At 44.2% G+C, this 26,855-nt stretch overlaps 1 protein-coding gene across 1 annotated transcript; it reads right to left on the reverse strand.

The window, feature by feature from the left end:
- Positions 1–1,393: 1,393 nt before the first annotated feature.
- On the reverse strand, positions 1,394–26,623 carry LOC105382804 (protein transport protein Sec24A). Its single transcript, XM_048628918.1, has 16 exons — positions 26,447–26,623; positions 24,575–26,243; positions 23,078–23,180; positions 21,988–22,114; positions 21,315–21,502; positions 18,745–18,898; positions 14,533–14,690; positions 13,381–13,454; positions 12,677–12,828; positions 10,726–10,879; positions 10,144–10,319; positions 9,691–9,801; positions 9,174–9,358; positions 2,643–2,815; positions 2,075–2,311; positions 1,394–1,748 (listed from the first exon to the last, which is right to left on the reverse strand). The coding sequence occupies exons 2-16, from the start codon at positions 26,230–26,232 to the stop codon at positions 1,637–1,639; spliced, it is 3,762 nt and encodes a 1,253-aa protein (XP_048484875.1). The 5' UTR covers positions 26,233–26,243; positions 26,447–26,623; the 3' UTR covers positions 1,394–1,636.
- Positions 26,624–26,855: the final 232 nt, after the last annotated feature.

The following is a 26,855-nucleotide window of genomic DNA, read 5'->3' on the forward strand; positions in this document are numbered from 1 at the left end:
AAATTAAACCGATAACATTCCATTATTACTTATTTAATTTTTTCGTGAAACAGACGATGTCTCACATCCGGCAACCAATCGAATCACATTTCATATCTATGCTGTATATCACTAAGACCTATTTCACAACACCAACAACATTATGGCGATGTTTTAAGAGCTTTGTAGAATACTTATAAATAGGGATACTGGTTCTACCTTTTTTGGCATAAGATTTTTTTGCCTAATCTCGTATCGCATAGTAACGTTTGGCCAAAGTCTCGTTACGCCGAAAATCGTATGGCATAAATCTCGTTTAGTAAAAAGTTATTTCGCATAACATTGTTTAGCCTAATAATGGTATGGCCAAATCTTGAATAGCCTAATAATGCTATGGCATAGGTTTATACAAAGTAATAATATTCGTTTGGCTTTAACTTTGACGGAGCGTCTCCCTACATAGCGCAAACTGGTGCCTTGTATTGTTTCCGCTGTTTGGAAAACGCTCCGCTCCGCTTCGCTGCGCTCCGCTTTGGTTTTGATGAACATGTGCACCTAACACGCTCCTCCTCGCTTTGCTCGTCGTCGCACCTATTTTTAGGTTTCGATCTCATGGGGTTTTGTAATAATTATATTGGTCGTTAACTTACGATTTTTTGATCATACAATATCGTAATTTTCTGGATGTAGGAGAAAAATACCACAATTTGTACATTTACTACATACTTAATATATTATTTATTAAGATAACATTAGGAGAAACAAGTTTATACATAGGTATAGACGAACATAAATTTGAGCAAACGAAACTTAGGTGTTTAAAGATTGTGCCTAAAGAGTTTTAGACGAAACGAGCCTTATGCCACATAAGTCTTGGCAAAGTGATGGTTCGGCCAAAAAAGTTTAGACCATACGAGTTATGCGAAATGAGTTTTGGTCAATAAAGATTATGCCAGATGAGCGGAACCCAGGGATACTACCTAGATATTTCGTCGGTTCGAATTAGTTGAAAAACTTTAAAACATCGCTGCTTGCACAATCAAGAAATTTACTAACGCTTTCAGCACTAAAATTGTTAAAATGTGTCCCATCAAATTATTTAAAAAAACGTCTCGATTCTCTAAACAAATAAAACTTGTACGCAAAGCTAGGAAAGTGCAACGTTAGTATATCTGATGATCAGTTTACGTAACTATAGTTAACTATATTTTAGTCATCAAATGATAGGGGCAGTGTAGTAGCGTTGGATCGGTCCTTTGGCAATCTCCACTCACTCTATCGGCGCGTCAATCACAACCATCCATAGAATACTCACTATGCTATCATTACAGACTCTATTACAACTACAAGGTACTTAACGATTTAAATACTTTTTAATTAACAACGATCCGCGAACCGAAAAAAAAAACCTCCGTTAAAATCTGAAACCGTATTGTTTATTTACATTGCACTATAGACTACGAAACAAATTGTAATAAACGTGTAATGTCGATCGTACCCAACTTCGGACCGTTGCGATTGACGCGCCGTTCACTCAGCACTTGACTGGAGCGAGCTCAGCCGAGTAGTCCCGAGGGGCGCACGAACATTCCCGAACGCCGGGCGAACGGGTGTGAAGTGCGCGCGGGTCGCGACCGCTCGCTGCGGCGCCCGCGCCTCACTTCACTTGGCTCTTGATGTGTTGCAAGAACTCGTAGTATGAGAACGCCGATTCCACTCTGTCGTCCACGAGTCTTTCAGTGAACAGCATCCGGGATGGTGAGTTGTCCCTGTGAGAGAATTAGAGATGTAGTTGTTGACCAAATAGGATAAAAGGCGATAGAAAAAAAATCTCAGGATAAATTTAAAAGCATTAAAAGTGATGCACAAATCGAGTCACCTTGGCTGAGGTATAAACTTTATTTTATTTACTTTTGGCACATGCTGGACATTCATTTAGTGACGCTAATCTAGCTAACATCCTAAAAACAATCCTTACACAACGGTTTCAAAGCCTAGCTCTAGTCTTTGTCACCATTACTCTGAGAAGAAAATCGAGCAAAATATATCCCAACCTACTCATAAGACATAAGCAGTGCTTATTAAGCACACTCACCTCAAAACCAACATATTCGCCGGGTACGGCCGGTCATCGTTTAGCCTCTCTATAAACGCATGCAACACCTGGTTCCCGGGCGAGTCCAGGACCGGTAGTGTTCTAGACTCATCTGGCAGTTGGTTGAATGACGTCACTCCGAATGTGTCCGACAGGTAGGCGGGGCTGGCTCCGTGGCAGATGTAGAGGATTAGCGTGTCGCCGTCGTCTAGGAGGTAGGCGCCCGTTGAGTTTATTCTGGGGGTGACAAGATTGGTGGTTAACGGGTGGGTATAAATAAATAGTTACATGAAGAGTTATCACTCAGAAGAATCCGAAATTGACCGTATCAAGTACAATAAAGCCGTATACAATAAAAAACAATGGACTCTCAAAATCTTTACTAAATACAAGGCAACTTTGCCAGCTAAATGAATCCACATCAGAACACGTAGTACTACACATAGTACACATCAATCCATGACGCCGTGACAAAAGATTTCCGTCGCACTCACTCTCGAGACCGCGAGATGTAAGTGAGCGCGACGCAAAACTTTCGTCACTTTTGCACGTCTTGCGCCAGTTGTACCTCTCGGCAGTGAGCTGCAGGCGCGGCGGCTCGTCCTCCTCCGTGAGCTCCAGCACGGGGTACAGGTCGGGGTACACGCGGCGCAGCAGCTGGCTCAGCGGGGACGTCTTCATGCCGCACATGTCCGCCACTCGGTCGTCGAGGCGGGTCGAAGTGCCGGTGCGGAATGCCACCTGTGGGGAGACAGAAGGTTGTGGTTAGGTGATGGGTAGATATGGTGCCTACACTTATGAAAATACAGGTACACTTACAGTACCTACCTGTAGCCACGCATAGCTACTAACTCAAATTGCCCGGCACGGCAAAGCAATTTAACGCGCCGCGATGCGATAAAATAAATTTAATGTTATCCTACCGTATAAAACTAAGACAGCGACAGCCAAAATGGCGGATAACAAACCAAATGACCATAATCCTATAATATTATGGCGGATTCCGGTCTTACCCAGTTGAAAAACCAAAATATAATAAGAACCCAAAACGGCGGATTCTAGGCTATCATAGCCCGCAGAGCTAATAAGTCAGAATGCAACACACACCGAATGGCGGACGCATATCCAAAATGGCGTGTACTTACCCGCTTGAGTAGCGCCAGAAGATATTTCAATTTCAATTTCAATCCTTTATTGATAAATTTTACAATTTACACGTCATATTTTAAAGTAATAAAAAGAGGATACAGTATACAGTATAAAAGTAAAGACTTACAAGTATACAGACGTCACACATTATAATTACAAATCATAGTTACAAAAACAGTTCTTAACTATACAGTAGCTACCTCATTGGCAAATGATACATTAGTGAAAAATTCACTAGTGGAGTAACAGGCCATACCAACCAACAACTTTTTGAGCTTGGCAATGAATACAGCGTCACTCGGGCAGACTTAATGTCACTAGGCAGAGCGTTGTACACCTTGGGGGCCAGCACGCCCAGCGTCTTGTCGGACTTGGCGAGTCTCCTCGCGGGCGTGCACAGGCGGTGGCGCTGCCTAGTGTTTATGTTGTGAGTGTCACCGATTGTTTGTAAGCTATTAAGATTCCGTCTCGCATACTTCGCTACCTCTAATATATAGAGACATGGCGCAGTTAGTATTTTGTACTTTATAAACAAATCTCTTGCGTGATGGTCCCAGGTAGTCCCAGCAATAATACGAACAGCTCTTTTTTGTTTCTTGAAAATTTTATAGACATCAGCTGCATCACCCCACACGTCTATTCCATATGTTAGGATGGAGTGGAAGTAGCCGTAGTACGCTTTTTTTAAGTTTTCAAGTGATAAGCTAGGCGTTAGACGTGATAGGGCGAAGCAAGCCGATGCTAGCCGTCCACAGGCGAGGTCAATGTGTGCCGACCAAGTGAGCGCGCTGTCCACCGTGAAGCCCAAGTATTTCACTTGGTCAACTTGTGGGACAGGTTGTCCATTACACATGACATCCAGATCGTGACCTCTCACTCTTCTTAGTTGGAAGTGCATAATGTTAGTTTTCTCCACATTGAGAAGCATCCCATTCGCACCAAACCAATTAGCGAGTGACGCCATTACCTTGGTAATTTTGTCTTTTAGTTCGCAGTGACCCTCTCGCCAAATTCTAAGAAATCTCCACTCCAAAATACAATAACAACTATTACTAACCAGCGTGAAGAACGTAGAACCAGACGCGCACAATATGCTCCTATTCCTATTACTGATATACCTGGGAAAAAAGTTCAAAAAAGGGCCCCTAAGAAAGAAACTGAAGTAGCGCCTTCCGCTCCCGCTGCTGCGTCTACGGCGGCGCCCCCCGCTCCAGCTCCCGCTGCTGCGTCTGCGGCGGCGCTCCCCGCTCCCGCTGCTGCGTCTGCGGCGGCGCCCCCCTCTCCAGCTCCCGCTGCTGCGTCTGCGGCGGCGCCCCCCGCTCCCGCTGCTGCGTCTGCGGCGGCGCCCCCCGCTCCAGCTCCCGCTGCTGCGTCTGCGGCGGCGCCCCCCGCTCCCGCTGCTGCGTCTGCGGCGGCGCCCCCCGCTCCCGCTGCTGCGTCTGCGGCGGCGCCCCCCGCTCCAGCTCCCGCTGCTGCGTCTGCGGCGGCGCCCCCCGCTCCAGCTCCCGCTGCTGCGTCTGCGGCGGCGCCCCCCGCTCCCGCTGCTGCGTCTGCGGCGGGGCCCCCCGCTCCCGCTGCTGCGTCTGCGGCGGGGCCCCCCGCTCCCGCTGCTGCGTCTGCGGCGGGGCCCCCCGCTCCCGCTGCTGCGTCTGCGGCGGCGCCCCCCGCTCCAGCTCCCGCTGCTGCGTCTGCGGCGGCGCCCCCCGCTCTTGCTGCTGCCTCCACCACTGCATCTGAAGGATGGACTACCGTCCAGCACCAGAAATACAAACGTAAACCACCCAAAATTTTCACTGGATCAGGCTCACGTGATGAGAGTTTACAGACAGTTGAGCGAGTTAAACACATCCAAGCTTGGTCTTTCAAACCTGAAACTACGGTGGAAACAGTAAGAGACTATCTAAACAGAATTGAGAAATCAAATAACTACACTGTTGAAAAACGAAGCCTAAATACCACGAAACATGCCTCGTTTATAATAGGTATACCTGAGTCCCTATTTACCAAACTGACAGACCCTTCGATGTGGCCGCCGGGTATCAAGTTCGTGGAGTGGTTTCTGCGACGACCCCGTGAACAGCGGGGCCAGCCGCAGCACTAGATCCCCCCCGACCCCGCCGCCCCTGCAGCCCCAGCGCCCTACTAATGACGACGCTGCGACTGCGGACAGTACTCGACACCTGACACTGATCCATCAGAACATTAACAGGCTGGAAAATAAAACATTTAGACTAGAATGTGAACTACAACTACAGAGTGACGTCGATGTTCTCTGCCTAACTGAACTATTCCTAAATCCTAGTGAGTTGCCAAACGTACGCATAGCGAATTACAAGCTGGCGGCGGGCTACTGCCGGGCGGCGCGTGGCGGCGGCGGCGCCTGCATCTACGCGCGGGACTCGCTGCTCACCATGGAACGGAAAGAGTTCGCCGAACTGTCTGTAGAACTTCACTTTGAAACCTGTGCTATTGAGTGTGTTGGATTAGATGTGATCATAATATGTATTTATAGACCTCCTAAAAGCAACGAAACTGGGGATTATTCCATTTTCTTCTCGAAATTAAATACTTTACTTAGCCAGAATTCTGTAAATAATTATAAAATTATAATTATGGGAGATATCAACATTGACCTGCTAACTAAATCGCCAAATTCACAGAAACTAATCTCACAGCTCAAACAATATGGACTAAAATCAATAGTAAAATTTCCAACAAGAATAACTAGCAACTCCAGTACATGTTTAGATCACGTCTACACCAACATACCCAAGCCTGATATTTCTAAACTAGCGCCACTTGAACTTAATGTTTCCGACCACTCTGCTGTTATATTAACTGTTAAGACCAGTAATCAATGCCCTACAACCAGCAAAGTTATAACAAAGAGATTATTTTCTGAAAATAACAAATCTAGTTTCTCGCAAAGCCTAGACCTATATGACTGGGACACACTTCTTAGTAAATCTAATTGCCCAAATACTAACCTAGAGTCAGTTCTAAATGTAATTAATCACTTCTTCAATGTCCACTTTCCCTTAAAAAAATATCCAGTCCGAAAACATGTAAGCTCATGGGTTAATGATGATGTGAAGAAAGACCGTCACAGGATTCGCGAACTGAAGCGAGCGCTCATAGAAGATCCTGATAACGCCACACTAACCAACAACCTACTAGAGTCTGAAACATCTTACTTTCTCAGTATAACCAATGTTCGACGTAACTTTATCAATGATCAGATCTCACAAACCCAATCAGACATGTGTCGCAGCGTGTGGCGAGTCATAGCTACTGAGACAGGTCGAGCAGACCGCAAGGGCGGGGGCCCGCTGGACGTGCTCGTCAACTCCCGCCCCGGCGACACCGCCACCGAGCGCGCGCGCTCCGCGGCCGCCGCCCTCAACCAGTTCTATGTACAAGCCAACGATAATCCCAGTGCGCAGCCTGACCCTCCATCTGCCATTCGTTACCTAAACATCTATTTGGACAACAAAACTATTTCGAAGTTTAAACTTGAGCCAATAACATTAGCTGAATTATCTAAAGCTATAAAAGCTATTAAGCGGAAACAATCGCAAGATATCAATGACATGAACACCAAAATCTTAGATTACTTTCCACCAATTTTAATATCACTGTACTGCTCACTATTCAACAAATGCCTTACCGCCGGCCTCTACCCCAATGCCCTTAAAAAAGTTAAAGTACAACCAGTATATAAGGGCAAAGGCGAGATGCACGTACTAAAATACTTTCGCCCTATTTCACAAATACCTATTACATCCAAGATATTTGAACGTTTGATCAGTGACAGGCTGATGAGACACTTGCAAGACAACGCGCTCATGAATGAGCAACAGTACGCGTATCAGTGCGGCAAGTCCACTGTGGACGCGGCGCGTGACATGTTGTCTCGAGTGATGAGTCACCTGGAGGGGCGCCGGCAGGTTGCAGCTATATTTTGTGACTTGTCGCGTGCCTTTGAACTGGTGAATCACTCACTGCTATTAGAGAAACTTAAGGCGTATGGCGTTGAAGGCAATTTCTTCTCAATAGTCAGTGAATTCCTCCAAAACCGTCAGCAATGTACCAGTGTTCGTAACATTAAATCAGACCTAGAATATATCGGCGACAGTGCGGTGCCACAGGGCTCTGTAATGGGCAACAATCTGTTCCTCCTACTCGTCAACGACCTGACGACGGCATCGGACGATGCCGAATATGTCCTATTCGCTGATGACGGCTGTGTCATTGTTGCGGCAGACAAATTCCACGAACTAAAAGACAAAATTACCAAGGTAATAGCACAAGGGCAGGGCAATGATACAAGGGCAGGAGGCGCAGCGAGGCTGGCGCGTGAAGAGCCGAGCCCGCGGCGCCGGCCGGCAGGTTCTGCGCGAGTCGATGCGCCGAGAGAACGTCTATAGCCACCTTCATTATAGCTTCCCAGGCAGCAGGCTTTTAGGATTCAATATTATTATGGTGTCTTGCCTCGCAGAGCAAAGAATCCAAAATGGCGGATTTTACACTTTTATAGTGTCTTGCCTCGCAGAGCTAAGAATCCAAAATGGCGGATTCAATACTTACTATTTTATAAAAGTGTCTTGCCTCGCAGAGATAAGAATCCAAAATGGCGGATTCCAGACTACTGTAGTGTCTTGCGTCACAGAGATAAGAATCCAAAATGGCGGATTTTACACTTTTATAGTGTCTTGCCTCGCAGAGCTAAGAATCCAAAATGGCGGATTTTACACTTTTATAGTGTCTTGCCTCGCAGAGCTAAGAATCCAAAATGGCGGATTCAATACTTACTATTTTATAAAAGTGTCTTGCCTCGCAGAGATAAGAATCCAAAATGGCGGATTCCAGACTACTGTAGTGTCTTGCGTCACAGAGATAAGAATCCAAAATGGCGGATTTTACACTTTTATAGTGTCTTGCCTCGCAGAGCTAAGAATCCAAAATGGCGGATTTTACACTTTTATAGTGTCTTGCCTCGCAGAGCTAAGAATCCAAAATGGCGGATTCAATACTTACTATTTTATAAAAGCGTCTTGCCTCGCAGAGATAAGAATCCAAAATGTCGGATTCCAGACTACTGTAGTGTCTTGCGTCACAGAGATAAGAATCCAAAATGGCGGATTTTACACTTTTATAGTGTCTTGCCTCGCAGAGCTAAGAATCCAAAATGGCGGATTTTACACTTTTATAGTGTCTTGCCTCGCAGAGCTAAGAATCCAAAATGGCGGATTCAATACTTACTATTATATAAAAGTGTCTTGCCTCGCAGAGATAAGAATCCAAAATGGCGGATTTTACACTTTTATAGTGTCTTGCCTCGCAGAGCTAAGATTCCGAGATGGCGGATTTAACACTTTTATAGTGTCTTGACTCGCAGAGCTATGAATCCAAAATGGCGGATTCAATACTTACTATTATATAAAAGTGTCTTGCCTCGCAGAGATAAGAATCCAAAATGGCGGATTTAACACTTATATAGTGTCTTGCCTCGCAGAGCTAAGAATCCAAAATGGCGGATTTTACACTTTTATAGTGTCTTGCCTCGCAGAGATAAGAATCCAAAATGGCGGATTTCACACTTTTATAGTGTCTTGCCTCGCAGAGCTAAGAATCCAAAATGGCGGATTCAATACTTACTATTATATAAAAGTGTCTTGCCTCGCAGAGCTAAGAATCCAAAATGGCGGATTTTACACTTTTATAGTGTCTTGCCTCGCAGAGCTAGGAATCCAAAATGGCGGATTCAATACTTACTATTATATAAAAGTGTCTTGCCTCGCAGAGCTAAGAATCCAAAATGGCGGATTTTACACTATTGTAGTGTCTTGCCTCGCAGAGCTACGAATCCAAAATGGCAGACGCATATTAAAAATGGCGACACGAGTCCACGTTATTACCGAGCTAAGTAATCAAAATGGCGTGTGCTTACCCGCTTGAGTAGCGCCAGAAGATACAAGGGTAGGAGGCGCAGCGAGGCTGGCGCGTGAAGAGCCGAGCCCGCGGCGCCGGCCGGCAGGTTCTGCGCGAGTCGATGCGCCGAGAGAACGTCTATGGCCACGTTCATTATAGCCTCCTTGGCTTCCGACATGGAGGCTGACGCGCAACGGTCCACAGCTAGAAGGGGTTAGAGTGGTTAGCTGGTTAGAAAGATTGGGCCTAGATTTGATGGGATGCCCTGCGATAGGGTATTGAGTAAATTATCGCGAAAGGGTATTGAGTAAATTATCTGTCTCTACTTCAATGAAGGTAAGGTCGCCCCCTTTACGGAGGTCCTCTTCGCTCGCAATGGAAGGCTGGCATTAAAATATGAAGGTACTCTGGATTAAGGTTTTATTCAAGCACAGTTTATTTCAACAATTACACAAAATTTTAGGACTATAGGACTATGTTTGTATTTGTAACTTTAGACTATAGACGATATTTAAGTTTTTTTTTTATTAACTTACCCATTTTACTAAGTAGTCCTATGATACACTGTTGGTCGGCTGAGTGTAGTACATCAGGCAGGGTGGACGCTATCGGCAACGCTAGCGTGTGAACTCGTATCCTTCTTTCACCTGGAATCAAAATACAATGCTTTTAGTTAAAGTATTACAAGCGATGTGGACTTTAAATTCAGTATGGTAATTAAAGGATTCTTGATGAGAGACATTTTTATCTACTGTGTATTAGCCATAATTTGTAACTATTCTACCAGACCCTGTTGTAATAAACGGGCGGATAAACTGCCATACGGTTAATAAAACTTGTTGCGGACCACCGGCCTAAGGGTCAGGAGATATAAACATTGATCGCTAAACTACGGTAAACTCGCCGGATGGCTAAGAAAAAGTGCTGTGGAGTACAGACCTTAGGATCCTGCCAGAAGAAATTTTATGTGACACCAGATTACAGCTTACCTTTACTGCTAGTATACAGCAGCGCCGCCTGGAAGCACACCTGCTGCAGGTCAGTAAGGCTCTCTTCTATAGCGAGCTGCATGCCGAAGCCCGCGTCGGGGCTCACGTTGGGCAGAGACAGCAGGTCCGTGGAGCGCACGAAGAAGTTGCCGTGGAACGTGTGGATTGTTATGCCCCTGTGGGTAGGTTAGTGTTATTTATTTCATTTATTTATTTATTTATTGAGCTGTATGTACAATTTGATTATAATTAAACGACAACGATATCTAAATTATCTAAGCGATCGATAAATAGCAAGCATAGTAAAGTGATGAAGAGCACCATAGCGACATGTCAGTCTGTGCGATGCCGAATGGAGCTATCGCATATATTAGTAAATCGCCTTGAATACTGCAAAAACTTTTATGGCGAAGACTTCTAGCCAGCTCAACTTGAACGATCTTATAGACATGTAGCCAGTGGTGGCCAGATGAGGAAGACCGAAGACAGAGTGTTGAGGAACTATGTGGACGCCTAGCTATGTCTAACAGTGGACGATTATAGGCAGATTATTATAGGCACATAGGCAAAAGTTCTCATTACCTAGTGCACCGCACCCTCATGACCGCTTCAAAGCCGATCTTCCTGGTGAGGTATCTATTCAGCATCCGCTTGAGCTGGTCGGCCTGCCACGCGCGCGCCGCGTTGAACAGCGGGATGTGGTACACCGTGCCCGCGCTGAACTTGCTCATGCCGCCTGAAATGTAAATATAGTGTTGAAAAAGGATATAGTAAGCCAAAAGGGGGTGCCTGAGGGGGTAATTCTGAACTCGTACAACAAAACAAGTTCTCGCATTGCCTGAACCTCGCCCGCGCCGCGACTACGCTACGACTCCGCCTCGACTTAAATTCTGCAGTAAGCATCGACGTGGGCTGACTTATAAAGGTGAAAGTTTGTAAGCGTCAATTCACACGTACCACAACCACACCACGTCGCAGCGACAAAATGTGGTCAAGCTGTGGTTACGTGTGAATTGTGTGACAGCGGCTTTTTGCAGTTGCGTTGTGGCAGCGACAAAATGTCGATGTGGTTGCGTTGTCGCTGTCATTGCGATGTGGTAACCACATCGTCGTGTGCAGTTAATACGGAAAACAGGTTGCCGCGGTGCCGCCGCCGCGTGGCGGCGTTGCCGTTGCGATGTGGTTGCGTTGTGGTTGCGATGTGGTTGCGATGTGGTCGTATTACACAGGTGGTCTATAACAACGGCAAAATGTGGCACGTGTGAATTGGATTATTCATTGTCAATACAAAATATACGCCCGACCACACCGCGTGGTTGTGGTGTGCTTGTGGCTGTGGTGTGGTTGTGGTACGTCTGAATTGACCCTAAGTATGTGTGTGTGTGTGTATGTTTGTTACTTCGTCACGTCAAAACGGCCGAACCGATTTTAATGAAAATTTATATGGAGTAAGTTGATAACCTGGATTAGCATATACTTTTTATCGCAGAATTTCCACGGGAAAACTTTTTAAGTCGCAGCGTAGCTCGCGGGAAAAGCTAGTAGAAAATATAGTTTAGTCGTGCCTTTGCGTTAGACAAACTAGCTCGACATATGCACTGCCAGTGTCAGTTTTTCCCACTACATAGAAGCCAAGTTCTAATTCCGTATACACTCACTGAGCGTGCCAGGTCTGCGTACTGCGAGTTGAGCAGGAACAGGTCCACGGCGACCTGCGCGCCGCTGCAGTCCAGCGCCAGCCGCTTGTAGAAGTACTGCTGGCTACTGAACCATCTCTACAAACGATGCTTAACTGCCTTCCAAAGTGACATAACTAACTAGGTTCTAACAGATAAGAAATGCTTTAATATTAACTGCCATGAATCGACGCTAGAACATCGAAATGGTGCTTGCTTAACTACCTTCCAAAGTGAGATAACTTACTTGGCTCTAACAGATAAGAAGCGTTTTAATGTTAACTGCCATGAATCCACGCTAAATGATCGAAATGTGGGAAGCGTCCGTCGAAACACGAACTAGGCATAAAACCACGCATTATGCTACCCTTGCGTTCAAGTCAACCAAAAAAGCGCTGTATGTGAACTGTTTGCACATTATGACTGGCAAATTTCTAACTCCGTATATACTCACTGAGCGTGGCCAGGTCTGCGTACTGCGAGTTGAGCAGGAACAGGTCCACGGCGACCTGCGCGCCGCTGCAGTCCAGCGCCAGCCGCTTGTAGAAGTACTACCGGCTACTGAACCATCTCTACAAACGGTGCTTAACTGCCTTCCAAAGTGAGATAACTTACTTGGTTCTAACAGATAAGAAACGCTTTAATATTACCTCTCATATATCGACCCTACAAGATCGAGATGTGGGAGGCGTCCCTTGAAACAAGAGCTAGGTATGAAACCACGCATTGTGGTACTCTTGCGTTCAAATCAACCAAAATAGCGCAGAATGTGAACTGTTTGCGCGTTCATTCATTCTAGGGCCAGTGACAGATCTTCCAGACCACAGAAGCCAAGTTCTAACTCCGTATATACTCACTGAGCGTGGCCAGGTCTGCGTACTGCGAGTTGAGCAGGAACAGGTCCACGGCGACCTGCGCGCCGCTGCAGTCCAGCGCCAGCCGCTTGTAGAAGTCCGTGGCTGGGTTCAGATGTGCGACTTCTTTGGACGACCGCGCGTTCGGGTCCTCTCTGAGAATAATAACCATCATTTATGCTGTGATAGTTTATGAGATTGTTGGTTACTCGTTATCAAAACGATGATTTTTCATGAAAAATGGCATGTACCTAGTAAAAGTAGACTCCCTGGATAACACATAGGCATCCCCTGATTTCCGACGGGAATACCTTTTAAGGCGAAGCGAAGGGGGCTACCGCTGGTTTTATCCATATTTAAAGAAAGAAAGAAAGATAAAACTTTATTTGACAATGACAGCAATCATACTTAATTATATACACCATAATACAGAAGTTACGTATACATTTGCTGTCCGCCAAAAAGGCGTCCACTCAGCTATTGCAGCGCCCTTGGCCACAGCCAAGGACACCGCGCTGGTGTTTCAGTGGAGGCCTCTTTAGTATTTTAAGGATGAATAGAGGGATGATATAGCTGCGAAGTATATTGTCGAGTAGAAAAATATATTTAACTCTTGTTTACAGCGCGGTATTTTCTAAAGCCATTGGCCGAATGGATTTAAGATCAAATTTAAGTTGTGTGCTGTATTGAGGGAAGTGTTAGTTTACCTTGGTTGTAGCGCTCCTGGTCCAACATTTGGAAGACATGTCTGGAAAACTGTGATGCGCCCTCCAGTCGGTGCCTAGAAACAAGATATAATTATTTTAGAGAATAGTAACAATACTAAATGCATGGAGAATGACACGAATGAACGCTTGGGCCTTACAAAACTCCGGTAGTTGCTGGAAAATTGCATCCCTCATAAACCGTATGGGACTGAAGAGTAGCTATACTATGAGTGTTGATATATATCTGGCGGCGCGACAACTCAAAAACTCCGTGATGAGCTCGACTCTAGAATGTTCCTAATAGATAGCCAGCCGCCTGCCCTAACTATGTACCTAGCTCTGGCCCGTATTATCATGACCCTAACTAAAATGAATCCACCTATTCTCTTCCCTGCAGGAGAACGAAAAGTAGCTCTACTATGAGTATAGGTACATACCATGAGTTTGTAAGCGGCCTGCAGCGCGGCGGGCGCGGCGTGGCGGCGCGGCAGCACGCTCAGCAACTCCGTGATGAGCTCGCGACGCTCTAGAATGTTCTCTATAGACATAGCCTTAGGCCGGCACTAGCCATGCACTGCCCTATTTTGACTTGAGCCTTACATAAGGGCCCATACACAAAACTGCGAACTGTCGCGATGCGAGCTCGTAACACGCGCGATGCCACACTCTCTCTTTATTTGTGCGAGCCCTAACTCCGGAATAATGCAGCTACAAAAATGCATGTAGGTATCTTCCGTATACCTCCTACGGAAGTGAAGAACATCTGTACTATGAGTGTAGTTATATGCCTCCTCACCATGAGTTTGTAAGCGGCCTGCAGCGCGGCGGGCGCGGCGTGGCGGCGCGGCAGCACGCTCAGCAGCTCCGTGATGAGCTCGCGACGCTCTAGAATGTTCCCTATAGACATAGCCTTAGGCCTGCCCTAGTCATACCCTACCCCGTATTCGTTGGATCCGAACATAACTCCGTGATGAGCTCGCGACGCTCTAGAATGTTCCTTATAGAGATAGCCATGGGCCTGCCCTAGCATGACCTGCTCCGTATTGACTGGATCCTAACATAACTGCGGTAGTTGCTGCAAAATTGCGTCCTTCGTTTACCTATGGGACTGAAGAGTAGCTTTACTATGAGTGTAGTTATAAGCCTACGTACCATGAGTTTATAAGCGGCTTGAAGCGCGGCGCCGAGCGCGGAGGCGGGCGCGGCGGGCGCGGCGTGGCGGCGCGGCAGCACGTTTAGTAACTCCGTGATGAGCTCGCGACGCTCCTGCAGGTTCACGAGTAGTGACTCGGGAGACGGGAGGAATACGTCTGTGGAGGGAGGGTACATGTTAGTAAAGCACGGTGATTGTAACCTTCTGCGAGCGTGAGGGCACTATTTCTGTGCGCGAGTGACAAAGACAAATATAATATAAAGGCAATGACCGTTTTTCCCTGTGCTTAGCGACCGTGCTAGAGGTTTTAGAGGATGACCGTGACAAGTTTTTGTAAGAATATGATCTTGAAGTTGACGATAGGGATTTTTGGAGTGAACCACAAATGGAGGAGGATAAAGTAAAAACAAAATGACGATAGTTATATGAAGTGGACATCACATGACGTATGTCGTACCACACCATGTTTCCCTGAATCCTGATTGTAATACCGACAGCTCCTCTACCTACGGCTTTATAGATTGGCAAGTTGCTTGGCGACCCTCCTTGCGGGGTGAAAGACGCGGAGGGGACGAGGTACCCAAGACGACAGCGGGTAGCGGGAGGGTAGCGGGGAAGGGCAACGCGTGCACTGCATGTCATTGTTACGGCAGTCTCGGCCGCGCAGCCGAGGCGGCCACATGTCTTATATAGTCTGTCATAATTTGAGTGCGACCCACATGAGATCATTGATCCTGAGACCATTAGTCTTAGGATGAGTGTTGAGGCCTTTTTAATATTATCATTATATTATTATTAGGTATCTATAATTCGTCAACAAAATAACGTTAAAAACAACAAATCGTATAATGTCTCAATATAGGGGCTTCTTGTAGAACAGCGTACCGGATCAGTCATGCTACGCGGCTAAAGGTTGGTACTGCGCAGTCAGATACGAAAAAGTAAACAACAAAGACGAAGAGTCCATATGACAGTGCGTCAGTTGTCAGTTCTTGTAACTAGGAAAGCAACCAAAATTTATGTGATTGAATGAAAGTAAATGAGCAAAACACAGAGAAAAATTACAAAATTGATGAAATTTTGAAAGAAAATGCTCATATCGTGCTTCGCCTACCCCCATACCACCCGGAATGAAATCCTATTGAACTTGTGTGGCGGTACGTGAAAGGCGAGCTCGCAAGAACGTCGATTGACTCTAACTTAGATAAAGAGATAAAAGACTTAGAATTGCTTTTCTCTAATTATTCGCCTAAAAAGTGGAGAAATTGTGACGACCATGTCATAAAAAATTAAGACGAATATTATAAATCTGATAGAGTATCTGACGATGTATTGGACAGGTATGTTATTGTTTATTTATAATTTATTGTAAATTAAACATAAATTGGTTTTTGTCTTAGATTTATAATTGAAGTTAATGAAAACGATGATGAAGATGAGGATGACGACGACGATGAACAAGTTCAAACAGAGAGTGAACATGAAAGTGACATGGAAATTGATTTATAAAATAAAACACTTTTACATAAATAAATTCAAATTGGTAGATATTCTGAAGGTAAACATCCAAATTTTAATGCTGTCAAACTATAAATTTTAAGCTAAATATGACATTTACGGGAACACTCATAGAATAAAATTTTACTGACGTCAGAAATAGTTACAAGCTATCGCGAGATTAATCCGGGCACACTTTTCTACGTGTGTAGCATGTCGTGCTACCTCGCCCCCGCCACTTCTTTCACCCCGCAAGGAGGGTCGCCAAGTAACTTGCCGCATTATAGTTTAAGAAACAAACATTTTCAACTTCTCTATTTTAAATTATAGCCACAGCCACATAATTTTAGTAGAGCTCGCTCAAAACAACATTTTTTAACTTTTACCGTCAATATCCAGCACGGTCATCTCCTTGGGCCGCGTCGCGTCGTCGCTCATGAGGTAGTAGTGCACGTGCGCGGGTTCATAAGATTTTTTTGCCTAATCTCGTATTGCATAGTAACGTTTGGTCAAAGTCTCGTTACGCCGAAAATCGTATGGCATAAATCTCGTTTAGTAAAAAGTTATTTCGCATAACATTGTTTAGCCTAATAATGGTATGGCCAAATCTTGAATAGCCTAATAATGCTATGGCATAGGTTTATACAAAGTAATAATATTCGTTTGGCTTTAACTTTGACGGAGCGTCTCCCTACATAGCGCAAACTGGTGCCTTGTATTGTTTCCGCTGTTTGAAAAACGCTCCGCTCCGCTTCGCTGCGCTCCGCTTTGGTTTTGATGAACATGTGCACCTAACACGCTCCTCCTCGCTTTGCTTGTCGTCGCACCTATTTTTAGGTTTCGATCTCATGGGGTTTGTAATGATTATATTGGTCGTTAACTTTCGATTTTTTGATCATACAATATCGTGATTTTCGGGATGTAGGAGAAAAATACCACAATTTGTACATTTATTACATACTTAATATATTATTTATTAAGATAACATTAGGAGAAACAAGATTATACATAGGTATAGACGAACATAAATTTGAGCAAACGAAACTTAGGTGTTTAAAGATTGTGCCTAAAGAGTTTTAGACGAAACGAGCCTTATGCCACATAAGTCTTGGCAAAGTGATGGTTCGGCCAAAAAAGTTTAGACCATACGAGTTATGCGAAATGAGTTTTGGTCAATAAAGATTATGCCAGATGAGCGGAACCCACGTGCGCGTCGAAGCAGATGAAGCCGACCTGCGTGCGCGCGTCGCCCGGCAACTGCTCCAGGCAGCTCACATCATCATCATCATCAGTCTTCTATCGCCCACTCTTGGGTATAGACCTCCTTATTCGTACGCCAATTCTTCCGGTCCTGTACTGCTCTGGTCCACTGCTTCCCCGCAACCTTGCAGATGTCATCGGACCATCTAGCGGGTGGTCTGCCAACAGCTCTTCGTCCGTGTCTAGCTCACAACAACTACTAGCTAATTTCTACACTCATCGATTCAAGGATAATAAAAGTTACCGTCAATATCCAGCACGGTCATCTCCTTGGGCCGCGTGGCGTCTTCGCTCATGAGGTAGTAGTGCACGTGTGCGTCGAAGCAGATGAAGCCGACCTGCGTGCGCGCGTCGCCCGGCAACTGCTCCAGGCAACTCACATCATCATCATCATCATCATCAGCCTTCTATCGCCCACTGTTGGGTATAGGCCTCCTTATTTGTACGCCAATTCTTCCGGTCCTGTACTGCTCTGGTCCACTGCTTCCCTGCAACCTTGCAGATGTCATCGGACCATCTAGTGGGTGGTCTGCCAACAGCTCTTCGTCCGTCTCTAGCTCACAACAGCTACTAGCTACTGCCTACAGTGATCGATGTCAACGGGTAACTGCTCCATGCAGGCAGCTCGCAACATCTACTAGCTAATTTCTACAGTCATCGATTCACGGGGCCGATGGTCGTATCACGCTATATTTTTTCTTATTGCAATCTCCGCTGTTTCCGCTGCACATGTCTGTTGTCGACTTAGATAAATGTCACTATATTTCGCGCTTCGTCATAAATACGACGGTGTGAATTGTGAAACGCGCATTTAAGAGTTTATCGACGTTGATAATGGACCATGCTACCGGCATGGTTCATAAACTTCAGGAACTTTAAATCATTACTAAAAGCTCTTAATAATAGTTACCGTCAATATCCAGCACGGTCATCTCCTTGGGCCGCGTGGCGTCGTCGCTCATGAGGTAGTAGTGCACGTGTGCGTCGAAGCAGATGAAGCCGACCTACGTGCGCGCGTCGCCCGGCAACTGGTCGAGGCAGCTCACTGCTACTAGCTACTGCCTACAGTGATCGATGTCAACGGGTAGCTGGTTCAGGCAACTCATTACAGCTACTAGCTACTGCCTACAGTGATCGATGTCGCCGGGTAACTGCTCCGGGCAGCTCACTACAGCTACTAGCTAATGTCTACAGTCATCGATTCAAGGGGCCGATGGTCGTCTCACGCATCTTTTTTCTTATTGCAATCTCCACTCAACTCTGTTTCCGCTGCACAGGTCCGTTCTCGACTTAGATAAACGTCACTATATCGCAATTCGCTATAAATACGCTGTGATTGACGAAACACCCAATAAAAGAGTTTATCATTGTTGATAAAGGTCCCGTGCCGCGGGGCATGGTTTATGAACTTCAGGAACTTTAAATCATTACTAAAAGCTCTTAATAATATTTACCGTCAATATCCAGCACGGTCATCTCCTTGGGCCGCGTGGCGTCGTCGCTCATGAGGTAGTAGTGCACGTGTGCGTCGAAGCAGATGAAGCCGACCTGCGTGCGCGCGTCGCCCGGCAACTGGTCGAGGCAGCTCTTGAGCGTTTTGCAGAACACCTGTGAAATAATATTAAAAGTTATGATTTTGTTACCATCAAAAATCTCATGTTCGGTGTGTAACTTTCGGTCCTGCTCGGCCTAGGACAGTAGCACAAATGAAGTTGGAGCTCGATTTAAATACGCTAAATACGGTGGTACTGGGGTATCTGTGTAGATGTCGCAGCCGGATCGTGTAATCCGCCGTATTACATTACGGCTGGCCGCATTACAACACAGGGCCGCTTTGTAATGCGGCGTATCAACGTTTAGCCGGATTGTCATTTCAATACGTTCTTCAATACGGCGGCCCACGTTTAGCCGCATCGTACTACTACTGAATTGTAGGGTAACCATGTCCATACTAAGCATGACATTACAGGTGAAGGAATTTTGTAATCATAATAGAGTAAATATATCTGTTGTAGTTGATAGTTTGCAGTAAATACTCGTATGTAGCTATAATAATTTATTCCAAAATATATATGTCGCAGGCATCTGGTTTAATCTCCTGTTTGATTGAACCGCTAGCCCGTTCATTGGATGACGCTATTCAGTTGTATGACTAGGCCGAACGTTGATTGTACAAGCGTCACAAAACGTCCAACTAGTTAGTGGACTTAAAATCAGTCAGGTGGTGAATAAAACAAATATGGCGTCTAACAGCGAACAGCTGACACAAAAAGCACTTGTATTGTTATTTTTTGCAAATAAATTAGTTTTAAAGTGCGTTATTTATGTTAAAATAGTGTGACAACATGGATTTACCTATTATTACACCGCCGACGGATAGTTTCAAAGAAAAAAATGTGCTGAAACTGGATAATTATGAACAACAATATCAAGGTACGTTTATTGTTATTATTTAGTTAATTTGTGAGATGAGAGCTTTGTAACATAGTCTTTTTGTTGACTCTTGTCTGGTCATGTTCATCCTAACCAGACATTACAAAGTTGCTATACTATATCCCATTTAACGACTTGGCTGAATAACGTTCAGTCAAGACGTTGGACGTTACAGTCAACCACTTGACGAGTTGTTCTTTAGTCATTCAACTGAGTAGCGTCATCCAATGAACGGGCTAGCGGTTCAATCAAACAGGAGATTAAACCAGATGCCTTCGACATATACATTACAATTCCGTGACACTCTTGTTTTCACAAGTCAACGACTTAAGTCAGGCAGACAAAAAGGCATAGAGGCGAGTGCTCTTTCTAAGCTGCCAGCACAACAATATCATATGGACTTCCAAGTATCAAAATACTGTTCATGGGTACTACTCGGATTGTAGGATCTTCGGAATTATTATTCTTCATCATCAACATCACTTCTGGACGTAGGCCTCTCCCAAAGCACGCCACTGGATGCGATCTACAGCTTCAGCCAATCATAACCAGCCACCTTTCGCAAGTCGTCACCCCATCTAGCCTGAGGGCGTCCCACACTACGTTTGCCTCGTCGCAGTCTCTTCAAGATCAAATAACCTTTGCCGGCCACATTTATATTTTTTGACTCAGTAGTATTATCTGGAAATCCGCCGACCAGCAGAATCCATGGTCACTTTATCTGATTGATGTGCGTTATAACTTTTGTACGTTTTTCACTGTACCGCATTGATCGGAATAGAAATTATTTAATTTCACGTGAAAATTGTTCTTGAAGTACTGTTTACTAGCATATTTAACACGATTTCTTCGTTTTAATCATCATCAAATATCTGTATCCAACGCCATTATTGTTGTTATGTCAAGCAGCGCCACGAGTGTTAAAAATCAAAAGTAAAATCTTTCAAAGCGGCGGCTAATCTCTCGCCGTATTACATAACGGCCAGCCGTATTGAATGACGTATGATGTCGAATACAATCCGGCGCATTTTCATTCAGCCGTATTCAATACGTTTAAACGTTGATCCGCCGCATTACAATGCGGCCCTGTCTTGTAATGCGGCTAGGCGTCATGTAATACGGCGGGTTATACGATCTGGCTGCGACATAGATACTGTTATACGCCACAAAGACGGGCATTTAACTATTACATAAATTAGGTACCTACCGATAAATGAGAACTACAATTATATATAAAATGGTCGTCACTAAAATCGAAAATATCCGAATGATGAGCCCTTTATCTTAAAAATGGCGGAAAATTTACTAGTAGGTATGTATGTCAGGCTACTTGTCTGGAAAAGCCATACTTTGTTGGCATCACTAAAGTTCAAGTCAACGCTAGAATTACGTTACTTCTTGTGCCGCAGATTAGCTCTGCCGTGGCATTGAAAGGGATTTTTCAATACCACGGCATCATTTTAAAGCATAGCAATTTATGTCGTATTTCTGCAACATTACGGTTGAATATCCATTAATAAAAAATAAAATCCCTTGCCATGCCGTCCCGGCCTGCTTAGGCCAAAAGGCTACAAATGTCACTATAACTAACCTCCAGATACCCCGACTCTCTGGCCAGCTGGCTGACGTCCATGAGGAACAGGTAGACGGCGGGCTGCGGCGGCCGCAGCATGTATTCGGCCGGCGCTATGAACTCGATGGTGGCCGACTTGATCTCCGGCCGGCGCGACGGGTCCCCGTAGGATTTCGTCACCGGGTCGTATTGGAACTCTTCGGGCACTGGGGGGAGATGGTTGGTTGGTTATTTGTGGTTTTGATGGATAGGTTTACTGAAAAAGTTCTTGCTTGTCAAATACTCTTCAGAAGGCCTAGCCCCTTTGCCCCTTGCAAAAGACGTGACAAAAGTTATCCGTTGCACTCGCTCTCGAAGCCGCGCGTTTTGAGTCAGCGCGAAGCAATACTTTTGTCACGTTTTGGCGTGCTAGTCTTCCCCGTGCTCTTTGTGTTCTCACTCGAAAAAAATGACTTATATCCCAACGATACTAAGTTACTTATTAAACATGGCATTTCAAAGTACATAAGCCACAACATTGAACACCGGTGCCATTTTGCTTTCAAAATAGGGTTTGCTTGTAAGAGATCGCTCTCAGCGATAAGGCCGCCTATTGTTCAAGTCTATAAGTATGTTTTGTATGTCTGATTTAGGTGTTCAATAAAGTAATATTCAATTCTATTCTATGTTTATGAAAAGCGGAGAAACTCACGGTCGTTAACCCGGAAGCAGAGGTTGCACTTCCATCGCTTGGAGTCGAGGAAGTAGACGAAGGGGTTGATGTACGTGCGGCACGCGCGGCACCGCACTATCGACGCGCACTGGATCACCGGCAGGTGCTGTGGAGGAAATGTAGGTTGTTAGTGTTGAAATAGGGCACATGACAGGAGCATATAGGTCGGGCGCACCCTGGGCAATATGCGACAGTTATCAAGCGAACACCGGCTTCCTGGCACCATAGCGTGAACTGTGGTGACAGAAATCTGGGTCGATTACTCTTAGACCTATTTTAATTAGAACATACTGTGTGAGGCGTGGTATTGAAGAATAAATGGCAATAATTGTACAACATTCTGGTGTTTTTATTTTTACTTTGTTGTCCATCCACCACCCGCAACACTGTAGAAAATATACTTACAATTACTGGCCAATGTTTTTACTAAAATGTGCTACTCGTTAAATAAAGATAATGACAGATGATTGTAGCGATCGTTGAGAGGTGTGCCCAGAGTGAATGAGCATATAGACTGGTGATGATGCTGATTATCATGATTCATGATCATACCAAAATTTAACCCATAACTATGTATTATTTTAATTATTTTGTAACTCAAATCACAAGTCATTGTACTGTGTTGTGCCATATTCTATTATGTTATCAATGCCCGCACATACATTATGTACCTATTGTACCTAACGCCCAACCGTTCATTATTCTATCTTGTTAACATAGATAACTTTACAACGTTCCAATTATAGTAGTAGGTATCATCAAAGGTCATTATTCGAGCAAGCGCTAATTTCAATTTTGGAAAATCTGCAGATGTTCTATGCATAATAGGCTTCCGCTGCTCAGTTTCCCATAAGTACCTACATATAATAACTTTGGTAAACAACGAGTAATAAGCAAAACGCTTCCTCACAGGTCGCGATGTAATCAGGTGATCTATGCATACCTATACATTACATTTATCTTATTAAAATCATAACTAGGGTAGAATTTCTTTAATCAAAACGATTACTCTTTGTTAAATAAAACAGTAACTCAAATAAAATGTGATCTACGACTAATCATAGCTTACATTTAAATCCTTGAAGGGGTGGATGAGAATTCCTAGGGGCAATCTAGACTTTTGCAGGAGATTGTTTGTTTCTGGTATGCGGTTCACCGTACACCGGAACACACTGGAAACAAAAAAAAATACCCAATGAATATAAATTATAACAAAAATACACCATAAATGATAAAATGTTTCCGTGACTCTTTCCATCCATTATATTATACCAGATTAGAAAAGTGTTAGAGGAAAAATATGATTTCCCATCTAAAGCCTAAAATGTTTGAAGTCTCAAATATTTTATCTAATGAGATATTAATATCTTTCGACTATAACAAAGGATTAACTCTACAGCGTTAAGTTGTGACGTGATTTATTGCATTTACGTTTAAGATAACAGCCAATAAACGGTTGCTCTACATTATCAGTATCAATAAAGATTTATCATATTTATCAAAAAACATATTGCCAAACCATACTTGTACCACAGCTTGTATAAAATCCCTATACAGCTATCTAGATACATTTATATTATGTATGTATGTAAGTATAAAGGTAACAACGCACTTCACTCATTAAACTTTGATCCTTTAATTTAATCTTTATTGAGCTCAGTCCTACTTCTCACATTAAAATAAAATACAATATTCAAATGTCGTATAGTAGCTATTGCACTGGATAAACTATAAATATGACAACATTTATTCCATACGAATTCAGCATGCCAGCAGCTCACCTAGAGCATCGCAAATTGGATAATAAACCTATTCAATACAGAATCCAATTCATGTTCAGTTTGATGTGATTTATCAGTGGTACAGGCATAATTTCGAATTAAGTTTGAGTCCTGGGTGGTAATTCTTTCATAGTTGAATACAGCTGAGTAAACAGTTGTATGTCTATTCCATTGTTATCTTTTGAATAACAAATTATTATGTTCAGTAACTTATACTTTATACTGAAGCTATCTACACTCATAAATATCGAACCTAGATAGGTGAGGGAATATGTTTAATTATTATTTATAAAATCAGCATATCAACAATATACATTATAATGGAAATCCATAAACTTTACCTACTTACTAATTACTCAAAAAATATAATTTTATAATTTTTACATTCATAACTGCACTAACCAGTTAAGTACCTCTTTTTCAATGCCAAATCTGTGACAATAAGGTCACCTAGTCTCAATGGAAGGTGAGTGTCAGGAAAAAATACCTTAAAACCTACCAGGAAAATAAGTTGTTCAGTATTATTAAAAACAATTGTTATAATTCGTGCCACAAAAATATGTCATACTAAAAGTTCCCACGAGCTTCGCTTTGCCTTAAAAACTTTCCCCGTGGGAATTCCGCAATAGTGTTAATCCAGGATGTCAGCTAACTCCATACCAAATTTCATTAAAATCGGTTCAGCCGTTTTGACGTGAAAAAGTAACATCACATACACACACACATACTCAAAAACTTTCACCTTTATAATATTAGTAAGATTTTATATGGTAATTAATACTCACTCAGGGCTGCAATTTGGGGCGTCAGCAAACTGTTGTCCAAGTCTTATCTCAGGGAGGTCTTCTGGATATTCTGGCAGTATATGCCTCGTCTGCAGTAAGTCAACATTCTGATGGCCCCAAAGCTGGTCAAATCCTTGTTTGGTCACACTGAGGTTGCCCATCTGCTGTGTGACTCCATGGGCATTGTACTGCTGTGAGTATGGCCTTGGTGGCTGGACCTGGCCCTGGTTGTAGTTACTCGGTGGCATTGGGGGATACCGCGGCTGCATGTTGCTCATAGGTTGATTACTCATTGGCGCTCCTGGTACTGGCATTTGATTTCCCATTGGGGGTAAGCTCTGTGGTCCCATTGTTGGACCGCTTTGGAGACCAGTGGGACCACTTTGTAGACCAACTGGTCCACTCTGGAGACCAGGAGGGCCCTGTAAACCCTGAGGGCCAGGTGGCATAGCTGGATTCATGGGTGGATGTCCTATTGGTGGGACACTGGGACCCATACTTGCATAACTAGGGGGACCCATGGTTGGGCCACTTGGTAGTCCAGTCTGACTACTTTGTACAGGTCCTCTTGATATTCCTGGAGGTGGTCCCATGGGTGGTAAACTTTGTGGTCCAGTTGGTGGACCACTAACTTGTGGATTAGATGGTGGAACTAATGGTCTCGATGGTGAAGCTCCTGGCTGCATTGTTGGTCCTGGAGGCCCATTCAATGGAGGACCCAAACTAGGACTTGGCCCAACTGGGGGCATACTTGCTTTCGGTCCCATGGGTCCCAAATTTGGTTGTGGTACTTGCGGAATGCTGGCAAAAGGTGATCCTCCGTTTACTCCTATTGGTCTTGCAGCACTTGTAACTGGAGGCGCCACCCCCACTGGCCTTTGCACATTTGGTGGAGGACCAGTTACAACTGGGCTACTTCTTTGAACTGGTGTAGGTGGTCCAGTTAATGGGGCATTTCCTCCTTGCTTCAGTCCAGGTTGAGGTGGACCATACATTGAGTTCACCTGGCCAGGGGGCCCAAAGATAGCTGATGTTGGAGGTATCACTCCCGGAGGACTGAATGCTCTGGATGAAGGAGGATACTGAGATGGCATGGAACTGGGAGGGCCTGGCATAGCAGGAGGACCAGAGGGCCCATTCATAACAGGCTGATGGAGAGACTGACTAGAAGGTATGAGTGGTGGTGCATTGTCATTAATTTGTCTACCTGGAGGAATGAAGCTGGGTGGGTATGGTGATGTGGTATTAACATTGGAGACTGGTTTAGGACTGGAAGTAGAGAGTGGAACATTGGGTGGAATGATTGAGTTGGGGAAATGACTGGCACTACTCGGCATAGGGTTGTTTTTCATAGGTGGGAGCATAGATGGAGGAAGGGCAGAAGAAATTGGCACAGCGCCTGGTCTATTGAAAGCAGGTGAACTATTAGAACTCTGATTATAGTTGTTGACACTCTGATGCTGTCCATATTGAGCGTTATCCTGGCGCAGGGAGACCGGGGCGTGAACTGGGCTGTTAGAGTTAGCATCAGCCTTCAATCCACTATAATTAGGCTGCCCCAATGGTGGCTGATTATGATTCATTTGCGGTCCTCCATAAGCATTCATTTGAGGTGGTCCAGGAATGCTGTTATATGGATTTGGTGGTAGATTCGACATGTTTCAGCAATCTGGAAGGGCAACAAGCTAATATAAATCCCTAGGGTTACGGAAATAAATAGAACACAATAATCAAGTTCAGAATTTACATTTAATGTTTGTCTAACGATAATAGACTGATATCTACAAGGATGTCTAATTAAAACATGCAAAATCACGAATGTCTAAGATGACAGTGACAAAGAAAATTACATTTGCAAAAACTCAAACTTACCAGTTTTAAGAGGAAATAAAAGTACTAAGAATTACACTGTGCACTTTGTAGGTATTAAACCATTTTCACATGATAGCAAATATCACTAAATTGTCGTATTTTTAAATAAAATCAAGAAATACGACCCTGACTTACGTGGCCGAGCAACATAAAGCGCCCTCTGGTGAAACAATTTTGACGTTTTACGTCAACGCTGTCAAATCAAACGAAAAGCATTTACGAAGCTTGCTATTGCCTGTAACCTCAGAAGAAGGATCCATAATTTCAATAATTTTGAATGAAATGTGAGCTTTTCAGCCTATTTTCCGATATTGTGCTTTTTACCCGACTGCCGAAGGAGGAGGGTAATGTTTTTTCTTGTTAGCGTATCGTGAAATAACAAAGTCGCTGAATGAATTTTCCCAGGAAG

Source organism: Plutella xylostella, chromosome 22 (genome assembly GCF_932276165.1).
Source record: "Plutella xylostella chromosome 22, ilPluXylo3.1, whole genome shotgun sequence".
In the NCBI taxonomy this organism is placed as follows: domain Eukaryota; kingdom Metazoa; phylum Arthropoda; class Insecta; order Lepidoptera; family Plutellidae; genus Plutella; species Plutella xylostella.

Coding starts and splice junctions, on each gene's coding strand:
- LOC105382804 (XM_048628918.1), bottom strand. CDS start 26,232: ATGTCGAATCTACCACCAAATCCATATAACAGCATTCCTGGACCACCT. Junction 23,181..24,574: donor GCCCCAAATTGCAGCCCTGA/GTGAGTATTAAT, acceptor TTTTGTTTCCAG/TGTGTTCCGGTGTACGGTGA. Junction 22,115..23,077: donor ACCCCTTCAAGGATTTAAAT/GTAAGCTATGAT, acceptor TTTCCTCCACAG/CACCTGCCGGTGATCCAGTG.